This window comes from Pteropus vampyrus, unplaced genomic scaffold (assembly GCF_000151845.1).
Source record: "Pteropus vampyrus isolate Shadow unplaced genomic scaffold, Pvam_2.0 Scaffold657, whole genome shotgun sequence".
Lineage (NCBI taxonomy): Eukaryota > Metazoa > Chordata > Mammalia > Chiroptera > Pteropodidae > Pteropus > Pteropus vampyrus.
In genome coordinates this window covers 4,299-16,297 of record NW_011889438.1, presented here as the reverse complement: position 1 = coordinate 16,297, position 11,999 = coordinate 4,299, and the positions used below count along the sequence as shown (strand labels likewise).

General features: G+C 38.0%; 1 protein-coding gene across 1 annotated transcript in view; it reads left to right on the top strand.

The window, feature by feature from the left end:
* The window catches only part of ZNF182 (zinc finger protein 182), a 26,018-nt gene extending 20,635 nt beyond the window's left edge, over positions 1-5,383 (top strand). Inside the window, exon 5 of the mRNA XM_011385093.2 lies at positions 2,432-5,383. Coding sequence (XP_011383395.1) covers positions 2,432-4,065 — 1,634 coding nt within the window. The 3' untranslated portion in view covers positions 4,066-5,383. The remainder of the gene's footprint in view (positions 1-2,431) is intronic.
* The last annotated feature ends 6,616 nt before the right edge of the window (positions 5,384-11,999 follow it).

The window sequence follows — 11,999 nt, the reverse complement described above, 5'->3', positions numbered from 1 at the left end:
TTAACATTACGAAGGTTTGAGGAATAACATGTGCAAAGTAGGTCCTCTGGAATGGCAGCTTAGACTCTATTTTAAAGTGGCTCCATTTATATTTTTTACAGTAGTATTACTATTATTCTGAGACTGCTGAATGTGTACAGTGGTTGAATCAACTGAAGTAATCTTGGTATCATTGAGAATCAAGCATGGTTGTTAGGAAGTACAAATGAGGGGATATTTATTATTAGGGAATCCTTTTATATTCAGGTTTGCTTATATAAAATTTGCAAATGTTAATGAACAAGAATTCAACTGAGTAACTTGAAGATACAATTGGCTGTTAAATAATTCATGAATCGTACAGCATTCCATTTAGCAAACAGAAGGGAGTTTCAAGGAGTTGTACAAAATGGAAGGTTTTTATAGACAGGAGAATGGGACAAAGAGGTTTAAAAGGATTACTTTAGGCAAAGTCACCTTCCCTTAGGGGCATAAAGAGGGTCTTATCAGGCACATTACCTTACTAGTGTTGACCAGGAAATTCTAGAGTGGTTTTAAATTTTCACTCCAGAGAGAGGCTGAAACTGTAGTTATTAAGCCTTGGTGGGGCTAATCACAAGTGATTCCATTTTGAGTCTGTTGTTTCTTTTTAACACAAATTATTTACTTGGTTCCAAAATCAAATCTAGAAAACAAGATACATTCTAAGAAGTCCAGCTTCCTCCCCTCTCCATACCACTCTCTTCTTTTCCTTCTCCCTATAGGTAAATTAAAATTTAAAAGTTTATCTTTCCATTGTTTTTACAGCATGAGCCTATATAAATATATATTTATATACTTTTCCTTCTTTGGAAAAATGGTAGACTATTATAGTTTTAATCACCTTTTTTTACTTGATGTTTGAGAATATGTTAAATATATTGAGATATTCCTTATTTTTATAGTAATGTAGTTTTTAATCATAATGTAGTAGCAATTATTGTAGTAGTATAGTCTTTGTTCTAGTAAACACTTGAAAGCACTTATATGCCATGCACACTCTAAGTAATTTAATCATATGAATAACCATTTGTGTGGGCACTGTTATGATTCCTGTTTTCCAGGTGGTAAAGTAAGACACAAATGGATTAGATAACTTGCCTAAGGTCACAGAGCAAATAAAAGGCTTTGGCAGGATTTGATCCTGGGCTAGAGAGCCCATGACCATAGCCACATGTGCTATACTGCTTCATACTACCTAAGGAGATACAGATTCAGTAGATCATTGGTGGAGCTTGGGTCCCATCAAATGTACTTTGTAAAAGCTTTTTCTGTGATTCCGATGTTCACTCCTTGTTAAGAACTAGTGCTTGGCTATCTAAAGAAAGGAAGTCACAGGAAGAGAAACCACAGCTGCCTGATCCATTTTAAAATTCAGTATTATCATAAATATTATCCTCATTAAATCTAAGTGGTAATATGAGTAGTTTAATTATTGTACTCTTCTTTCAACTTTTCTGTATGTTTGAAATTTTTCATATAAAATTATAGGAAAAGGTGAGAAGTAAACTACAAAAAAGTGATACAAATTAAGTATCTGCAAAAAGTATTTACCATATTTTATTGACTTCTAGAGACCACTGATTTTAATATACACCACTAAGAAAGAAAATTGCCACCAATTAATTTATGATATGTCATTGATTGTAAGGTGCATCTACATTCAGAAATGTTAAAATGTGGAATAATATGCATCTTGCAATTGATGAAATATAGTATATTAGAGGCAAGACTTTGGAATTTTATCTGTCTGAATGAGTGGTACAGATGAATGACTACTTTAGAAATTAATAAAAATTAAAGTTATTGAGGAAAATCAAGGTAAGTTTTGAAAAGAACTTCTTAAAAGTTATCTAGATTCTGAATATAGCAAAATATGGAGGACTAGGCTCTGTGAGTGATGGGACACGAGGAAGGGTTTGGAGTTAATAACAGACAAAGATATTAGTGGGAATAGTGTAGACAGGAGCAGAAGGTGGTGTTGAAGAACTGTGAATGCAAGCTTAGATGGATACAAAGGTGAATCCAGATTGGGCAAAGGTCTTTAGGTTTTTCTTTGTTTCTGTAAGGGTAATTATTCTAAATCTTTCATTTACTGAGAATGTGGATTTGGGATTGTTGTAAATAGTATAAAGAAGATTAAGGGTGATAAGGTCACCAGAGTTGATGGAAATCAGAGATGATGTAAAAGTAGAGGTAAGAAAGACTGAGGTCTTAGGGTAAGATTGTTCTTGGTAACAAAAAGGCTAGCATATATTTAGTAAAAGAACAGAATCTGATGGTCAAGTTTCTCTCTCTAGGAACTCTGATAAAATGAAATAATAGTATTAGCTTTCATATTGCAGGACATTTCTAAAGAAGGTCCATTCAATAATGTCAAAGTATAAAAATGATTTATTGTACTTCTTTCTAGAAGAAGCCTGCCAAGTTGATGAACAGATTGAGGTACAGTACCAGGAAGACAAAGATAAATATTTTTTGATGCAAGTTGGATTTCCTGACAAGAAAACAACTATCACCAAGAATGGCCATGACTATAATGAATTTGGAAACACACTTCATCTGAGTACAAACCTTGTTGCTTCAATACAAAGACCCCAGAAATATGAATCATTTGAAAATAATATGGTAGATAATTTAGGCTTATTTAGTAGAAGCTCTGTAGGAAGGAAACATGATAATGGATGTGCAAAATTATTATTCCATAATGAGTATGAGAAAACAACTCCTGGAATGAAAACCTATGAATATAAAGAGTGTGGGAAGGCCCTCAGGCGAAAGAAAGGTCTTAGTCTACATCAGAGAATTAAAAATGGAGAGAAACCCTTTGAATGTGCTGCATGTAGGAAAACCTTTAGCAAGAAGTCACACCTCATTGTACATTGGAGAACTCATACAGGAGAGAAACCCTTTGGATGTACTGAGTGTGGAAAAGCCTTTAGTCAAAAATCTCAGCTCATTATACATCTGAGAACTCATACAGGAGAGCGACCCTTTGAGTGTCCAGAATGTGGCAAAGCCTTCAGAGAAAAGTCAACTGTCATCATACATTACAGGACTCATACGGGAGAGAAACCTTATGAATGTAATGAATGTGGAAAAGCGTTCACTCAGAAGTCAAACCTTATTGTCCATCAGAAAACCCACACAGGAGAGAAAACTTATGAATGCACTAAATGTGGGGAATCTTTCATACAGAAGCTTGATCTAATTATACATCATAGTACTCATACAGGAAAGAAACCTCATGAATGTAATGAGTGTAAGAAAACTTTCAGTGATAAGTCAACTCTCATTATCCATCAAAGAACTCATACGGGAGAGAAACCTCATAAATGTACTGAATGCGGGAAGTCTTTCAATGAGAAGTCAACCCTCATTGTGCATCAGAGAACTCATACAGGAGAGAAACCCTATGAATGTGATGTGTGTGGGAAAACCTTCACCCAAAAGTCAAACCTTGGTGTACATCAGAGAACTCATTCAGGAGAGAAACCCTTTGAATGTAATGAGTGTGAGAAAGCATTCTCTCAGAAATCTTATCTCATGCTACACCAGAGAGGTCATACAGGAGAGAAGCCCTATGAATGCAATGAATGTGAAAAAGCATTTTCTCAGAAATCATATCTCATTATACATCAAAGAACCCACACAGAAGAAAAACCCTATAAATGTAATGAATGTGGCAAAGCCTTCAGAGAAAAGTCAAAGCTCGTTATACATCAGAGAATTCACACAGGAGAGAAACCTTATGAATGTCCTGTATGTTGGAAAGCTTTCAGCCAGAAGTCACAGCTCATAATCCATCAGCGAACACACACAGGAGAGAAACCCTATGCATGCAATGAGTGCGGCAAAGCCTTTAGAGAAAAATCAACATTCACTGTACACCAGAGAACTCACACTGGAGAGAAACCTTATAAGTGTACAGAATGTGGAAAAGCCTTTACCCAAAAATCAAACCTTATTGTACATCAGAGAACACATACAGGAAAGAAAGCTTATGGGAAAGGCCACACCCGGAAGTCAAAGCTCATTTCACATTAGAGAGTAAAGCAATAATGTCTGTTATGTTCCCTGAAGAAAAGGTTTATTTATTAACATTTAAAAAGTATGTTCTGACTTTTGGTTTAATTATGGGGAATAAAGTCAGCCTTTTTTTTCTTTTCATCTCAGTCTTCACCCAAAAGCTACAGGGAGAAAAAGAAGCAGAGGTGTAATCTCTATATGTGACAAAATTAGGAGATAGCTGAAACACTGATGAGAGGGCTGCCACAGGCAGAAAAAATCAAGCAGCCAGTGTAGGAGATCTAGGAGGAGAGAGAATGCCCAAGGCTGCAGATGTGACAGCACTGGTAAGAACTCTTAGCTGAGGTTCAGGATACACCTTGAATGCAACACCATATACAAACACAACAGCAGTGACAGAGGGCATGGGTAGGTGGGAAGTAAGATGTTTCCTAGACCCATTTGGGGTCTGAGGAGAGACAGGCAGAGGCCTTGAGAGGGAATTGCTCAGACGAACCATATTTACCAGAAAGTAGTCTGTACTAATTAGAAGAGCAGTTGGTGGGGCCTGGGGCAAGAGAAGGGAGTGTTCTTTGTGAAGAAACCTACAGCTGCCACTATATACTTCAGAGAAGTCAAATCTGAAAGAATTATAAAATGGGAAAAAAATTCCCAGTTGTAAGAAAACCTCTGATGTGCCTAGAATGTGGTCCTGGTTTCTTTTCCCACATGAACCTCCAGCAAATGTCAAGTCCAGGAAAAACTCTTATTCAAAGAGGAATGATTCAAAAGTAATCAAAACCACACAAGCTTTTCCAGCAATTCTCCTTCTAGGAATGTATATACTTATGCATATAGAAAATGATGAACACACAGAGGTATTCACTGATGTACTGTTTGTGCAAACAAAAGGTTGGAAGTTGTCCAAATGACAACACCAGGGGTCTGGTTCCTGAAATCCTGATATGTTGATACAGCAAACTCCTAGGTAGACAAAAATGAATAAAATAAAGAACTTGCACACCATTTATATAGTGATGTGAGATGATCTCCAACATACATTATTAGGTGAAAAAAGCAAGGTACAGGATAGTGAGTATAATGTACTACCATTTGTATATAAAAAGAACAAATGAGTGTATAATTTACTCATTTGTACATAATTGAGTGTATGTGCATAAACTACCTCTGGGAAGATACAAGAGAAGCTGGGAACCATGGTTACCTCTGGGAAAGAGAAGTGAGTGGCTGGGGAGATGGAATTGGGAGGGAGACAACTGCATATCGTTTCATAACTTTTGAAAATTGTACTATGTGGATGTACTATCTTTTCAATAAATAAAACTTTTAAAAAGCATAGTTCTATTACTGTTATAATGAAGTCAGATTCTAGATACAGGATTTTATAATATTTAATGGAGATATGCTCAAAGTTCTAATTTCTTAGAGTTAATAAACTGAATAATCAGTCAAACAAAACAATATCCAGTCAGTTCCAAAGGGACACATGCATAACTTTCCTGAGGGTGTCAAATAGAGTGATTCTTAGGTCAGTTAGGACAAGGTCATATAAACCTAAAACCGAGACTGGTACACATTTCTTATTTAGTATACACAGTAACATCTGTGAAAATATCCTGTACTAAAGCCTTTCCATATCTCAGTAAAATGATTTAAATTACTTCATTTGTGTGTGTTTAACAAGAGACATAAATCATGAATCCACAAAGCTGAGTAACTTGCCTCCCAGGTCACAACTTCTGGTGACATTTTCCAAGGTGAGAGGCAGATTGAGAGCCATGGTCTGAATGGAGACAGCCAAAGACTGTAACAGCACATCTCCAGAACAAGAAGTCTCACTTTGTGAACAACCATCTTTGTGGCCCTCATATTTCTGTGATGGCACTGGGCAACCCGACCTAAGGAAAACCTGGGCATGGTTGGTGTTTGGATTTAATAAAACAGGTGGGTGCGTCAGAACTGAGACCCTGCCTATGCCTTCCCAGGCTCTATATTTTTCCCTAAAATATTCTGTAAGATAATGAGCTGTGGGCTCATATTTTATGAGCAATGTTGAGTCAGATATGTCACATTTAGTGTCTTTCCAGGCAGAAGAAAGCATGGGGGGAAAATGTGGGGCTGACTTCCTTCTTCCTGCTGAGAGAATGCCCAAGCGCACTAGAAATGAAGCATTTTATTTTCCTGCTGATAAAAGAATATTCCTGGGGTTTCAGGGCCATCAAAGGTCATCCTGAATTGTGGTGGAGGTCTGATTTTGCCATTTCAGGCTAATCTTGGACTCCTGCTTCCTGGGACACAGATGGCAACCTGATTAGCCATATGTGGATGAGTGGGTGAGGGAACTGATTGGTGAATAGCAGGATGTAGGTAAATAGACTGGAATTGGGGGAAGAGAGAGATGAGGGTAATGAAGGGCCAAGTGTGGGGGAATGAGGAAATGAGGGGCAGAGTGGGGGTGAATAGGGAAAAATACGGAGAAATGAGAGAAATATCTAGTAGAGTTACTGGACAAAACATGAGTAAACAATGCTGGGAGAGTGGAAGTGAGTAGAGTTTAACTGGGTGAATGGGCAGAGAGCAGGTGATGGAAATGTGGACACAGTAAAGCACAGTGAGAATGCTGGTGAATGGGGCAGAGTGGGGGTGATTGGGGCAGAGTAAAGAGCAGTCGGGCAAATGGCAAAATGTGGCAGAGCATTAGCCAATGCAAAAAGGAAGTATGGCCTGTCAACGTGGGAATTAGAAAATGAAGAGTACTCTGTGGTGAGTAATGGGGATCCATGGAGTTGACCTGTAGGATCTCAGGGTCTCAACAATGCAGGATCTCATGTTGGTCATGAGGAGTTGGTGAGGACTAAGTGAGTGGAGGAGGCAGGAGGTCGTCACAAGTGTTTATGCACAAAGAGGAGCTGCCCCAAGGACTCCTCAGTGACAAGATGGGAACAGCTTGCACTTGTAGGACAGTGCTCAATGAATGTCCCCTCCATGTTCCAAGTTTCTGTTATTCATATACACAGAGAGGTCCCATCACAAATATATCCCTGCTACTTCCCCCAAATCAGCTCTGTTTTGCCTATAGGCCAGCCTTGAGTCCTGACCCCATAATTTATGCCAGGTATTTGTCTTATTGCTTAAGTTAAGACCTCTAACATGAGATTCATTATGATCCCTCTTCAGCCTGTTCCCTAGGATCCTCAAGACTACACTGGATTCCTAAGCTCATCCCTGTGACCCTTAGTTGGCTCTATAACCACCCATATCGATACAGGTCCCTCAATATTTTAAGACAATAATATGAAATAATTGGTTATTTCTTTAGGAAAACTCTCAAGACTATAAATTATGATCCCTTCTCACCTCATCCTCTGGGACTTAATATGAGAGATTCCCTTGATACAATGATGGACTCCAATATACTTCCAGGCAAACTATACCAGAGGTCTCAGAATAGACAGGCTTACAGACCAAAATAAAATGCTCAAGTCATATGGCTTATTAAATCAATTTAAAAACACAAAACACATGACAGCATGATGGACCTAGAGGGTATTATATTAAGTGAAATAAATAAGACAGAGAAAAACAAATACCATATGATCTCATTTATATGTGGAATATGAACAAAATAAATGAACAAACAAAACAGAAAGACTCAGATACAGAGAACTTGTGATTGCCAAATGGGAGGGGGTTTGGGGGTGGGTGAAAAAGGTGAAGGGATTAAGAAGTACAAATTGCTAGTTACAAAATAGTCACAGGGGTGTGAAGGTTAGCAAAGGGAATGTAGTCAATAATATTATAATAACTATGTATAGTACTAGGTGGGTACCAGGCTAATCGGGGGAATCACTTCATAAATTATATAAATGTCTAACCACTATGCTGCACACCTGAAACTAATATAAAATATTGAATGTCAACTGTAATTGAAAAATAAATAAAAATTAAAAATTAAATAAAAATATGAAATACATTTAAAAAATATATCAAGAAGGAGATGGGGTAAATTAACACAGGATAAGATGCAAACAGGGTGAAGGACCAGTTTTCCGGAACTTTTGTTATGTAATATTCTTGTGCTCTCTTCTCTTTCTTCCTCTTCCTTCCCCTCTCCTTCTTTCCTCCTCTCCTTCCTCCCCCTCCCTTCTCCCTCCCTCCTCTCTTTCCTCTCTCTCCCTTTCCCCTTTCTCTCTCCCTATCCTCCCCATACTCATCAACCACATTGGTTATTAATACTAGAGTTAAGATTGAAGGTACCAAAGGCCATTGACATACCCTGCTCACCTCAGCTGTAGCTCATCAATTAGCCTCCTGCACAGTCAAGGGTTTTATCTGCGTTCAACAGAACAATACTGTCACCAATTGGTGGCTGATTTAAGTAAAATATAACTGTTGGCTCAGGTGGTAAGATACCTTATGACTTGGTCTTTGCATTCCTTCTGTCTTTAACAGTCTTGTTCGTTCCATTGTATATTCCATTTATTCTATTTGTCTTTAGTGTATCCCACAAGCTACTATAACCTACTCGCTAACTACATTTAACACATCTTATGAATTCTGCCTGTCTCAAAAGCTGCTTGCTTACTCATTATCTGTACTTCACACATAAGTTTTGTTCATACCTCAAGCTCCTAGCTTACTTATTACTTATGCTTAATATTTCTTATGAATTTCCTCCATCACATTTGTTTTCATATCCTCTGGAGGACAAGCAATAGAGAAAATCAAAGGAAGTTCTCTGACAATATTAACAAAAGTCAGAAACCCTAGACTGATCAAGAAACAAAAAAGGAAAACCCTTATTTTCAAAAGATATAATGGACTTCACCACAGATTCTATAAACATTAAAAGGACAATAAGGGAATTATGAAAAAACTTTATGCCAATAAAGTTGACAATTTAGTCAATGTAATAAAGAAGAAAAAAATCACATAATGATCTGTATAGATGCAGACAAAATGATCTCATAAAATTCAACACCCATTCATAATATAATTCTTAGCAAACTAGGAATAGGAGAGAACTTCCTTTGTCTGATAAAGGGTGTGTTTTTAAAAAGACAGCAAAATTTAATGGTGACATGTAAAAAAACTTTTCTTCTGAGATTAGGAAAGAAACAAAGATGTCTACTATTCAACACTGTACTGAAGGCCTTGGTGGAATAAAGCAAGAAAAAGAAAAGGAGGAATGACTGGAAAAGATTAAACTCTCAACTTCTGCAGATGATATGTGTACACAGAAAATCCAAAAGGATCTACAGATAAATTGTTAGAATAAGTGAATTTAGCAAGGTTGCTAAATATAAGTTCAAGCACAGAAATTGTTTTTCTTTGTACCAGCAACAAACTAGAAAGCAACAATACCATAGCTTCAATTTTAGGGAACAGAGAGAAACAACTGATAGGGCCATATAATGGAGATCTGTGAAAAGGTGTTTAAATGCAGATGAGGTGGAATCTAATTGTAAGACACAGGAAGAAAATACTTTGAAGGTTTCTCATAAGGATGAGTAGGAAAAAAGTCAAAGTACACATCTAAAAATGTCTGAATGCATAAGCAAGGGAATAAATGACAATTAGAGGGAGGGAAAGTGAAAAAGACAGGGAAAGGGAGAATGACCTAGAAGAGCTGAAGGAGGCAGGGATCAGATCTTGAGGACTGAGCAGGCAGGCATGTTTCTTGATCAAAGTCAGGCAAAGTAAAGCCCAGGGAACACATGTGGAAAGGTCATTTAATCTGAGGAGCTCACATCCATGTCCCATGAGCACCAGAGGCCTGTCTCCTCTAAGGAAGACCAATGGAATGTCAAAGGAACCTCCCCCTTGTCAGCTGGAATCTTCCACTCATCATCCCCAATCTTTCAGTTCTCACTCACCTATGCAACTTTAGACATTCCCATACATCTTTTCCTTATCTCCCAGGGATGATATTAGTTCTACAACTGGCCCCCCATGGAGGGCAGGGAAACACTGAAGAAAGAGGCAAACTACTCCAGATTGGTATGGGGCAGTTTTTATGAGGGAACTTATAAGGCTTATCTTGGGCAGCAGCAAGATAAGTAGATCTCTGCACTTGCCTGCCAAATCTTTAAAGTTTATATAGAGGCCCTGACTGGGTTCAGCCACATATACCATCCAGATGGTCTCAACAACACACTGCTCTTTCAAGGCTGCATCCTTGAAAACATCTCCCACCATGGGAATGGTGGGGAGAGCATGTATTTCAAGGACAGGATGGGGTGAGGAGCCTCTGATTGCTTGGGTCCAGCCTGCAGGTCAACTGTCTATTTGTCATGTATTCTTGATTACCTTCTGTAATGAGTGAACACTTCAGATGGAGCCATCACATGTTGCAGGATCAGTGACATTTGAGGATGAGGCTGAAGATTTCACCTAGCAGGAGTGGCAACACCTGGGCCCTGCTCAGAAGACTCCATGTGGAAATGTGATATTGGATTATAGCAGCCGCTTGGTCTCTGGGCAAGAAAGTCTCCCCTGGGTAATTTGGTATTTATGATTATTTTTAGGTTTTAAAAGTTATCTTTCTTCCTCATCCTCATGTGTCACTGATCCCACAACAACACATGTAGATTCCATCTGAAGTGGTCATCCCTGGGTGATGAGGAAAAAAATATATGGGATTTCTTATTTCTCTGTTTATGAAAAGTATGCCTGCACTTACCTGGTTTTTGTTACACATTGGAAAATAAACAAAAATCTAATTAGAGAAACTTCTACTTCTGCTGATGACAGAGAAACTTTTAGCAGACAAATGTTCTTGCTGAGAAAAACAACAACGAAAAACTAGATAAAGACAAAAAATAATTGGAAGCATCAGAAAGCTGCAGAGGCACCTGAGATTTGAGAAGCCAAGATACTAAAGCATTAAAAGACCAAGGTTGTCAAACCAGATGAAGATCAAGCCCAACTATAGCACGTGCTACCTATAAGAGACTCAGCTTTCTTAACAGTCCTGCCCTTAGGGACTTCGCCCCGTGCAAGTGCCTGCCTCTAAATTTGCTAAGTCTCTGTCCAGTGCCTAAAATTAGCTGGCGCCAGTGCCATCCGGGCAGGTCACCAGGCCTAGTTCTAATACTGTAAGCGATTACTCTTACTGCATGGGACCACACTTCTTTCATGGGTTCTTGTGAGATTAGGCCACCAGGATGATGCTCACATTGAATTCAGTATATGTTCTGGACTCTGGGCTATAAGGGTCCACCACCAATCCCTGGGCTTGAGTTAGAGGTGTGGGTCCATGTACTGGCTCATCTGTCACTGTTCCAACTATAGTGCCACCTCTGTCTCCAGCATTTAATAAAAGTAGGGTGTTTTTTTAAAATATATTTTTTTGATTATAGTTGACATACAGTATTATATTAGTTTCAGGTATACAACACAGTGATTAGACTTTTATATAACTTATGAAGTGACCATCTTGATAAATCCAGTACCCATCTGACACCGTACATAGTTATCACAATACTATGTTCTCCATGCTGTACTCAATGTCCCTCTGACTATTTTGTAACTACCAATTTCTACCTCTTAATATCCCCTCCCCCCTTCATTCATCTCCCCTGTGGTGTCTTTATTATGAAAAAAATGTAGAGCACAAAAGGATGGAGAAAGATATACCATGCAAAGATTAACTCAAAAAAGCAGGTGCATCTATACAAATATTAGGCATAGGGATGTGAACCTCCAAATTCAGGATATTTGTGAATGCTATGGTGAGAGCAATACAAAAGAGAGAAGGGAGGTGTACACAGGAACCTTTGACTGCATGTATCTATAATGGTTTATTTATAAAAAGAAGAAATATCTGAAGCAAATTATAAAGATTTATTAAACTAGGCAGAGAGTACTCAAGTGTTTTTCTCTATACATTTTGGTTTTAAATATTTCATAATTTCAAAAATAATTAAAAATAAGCTAAAATAGACAAACGT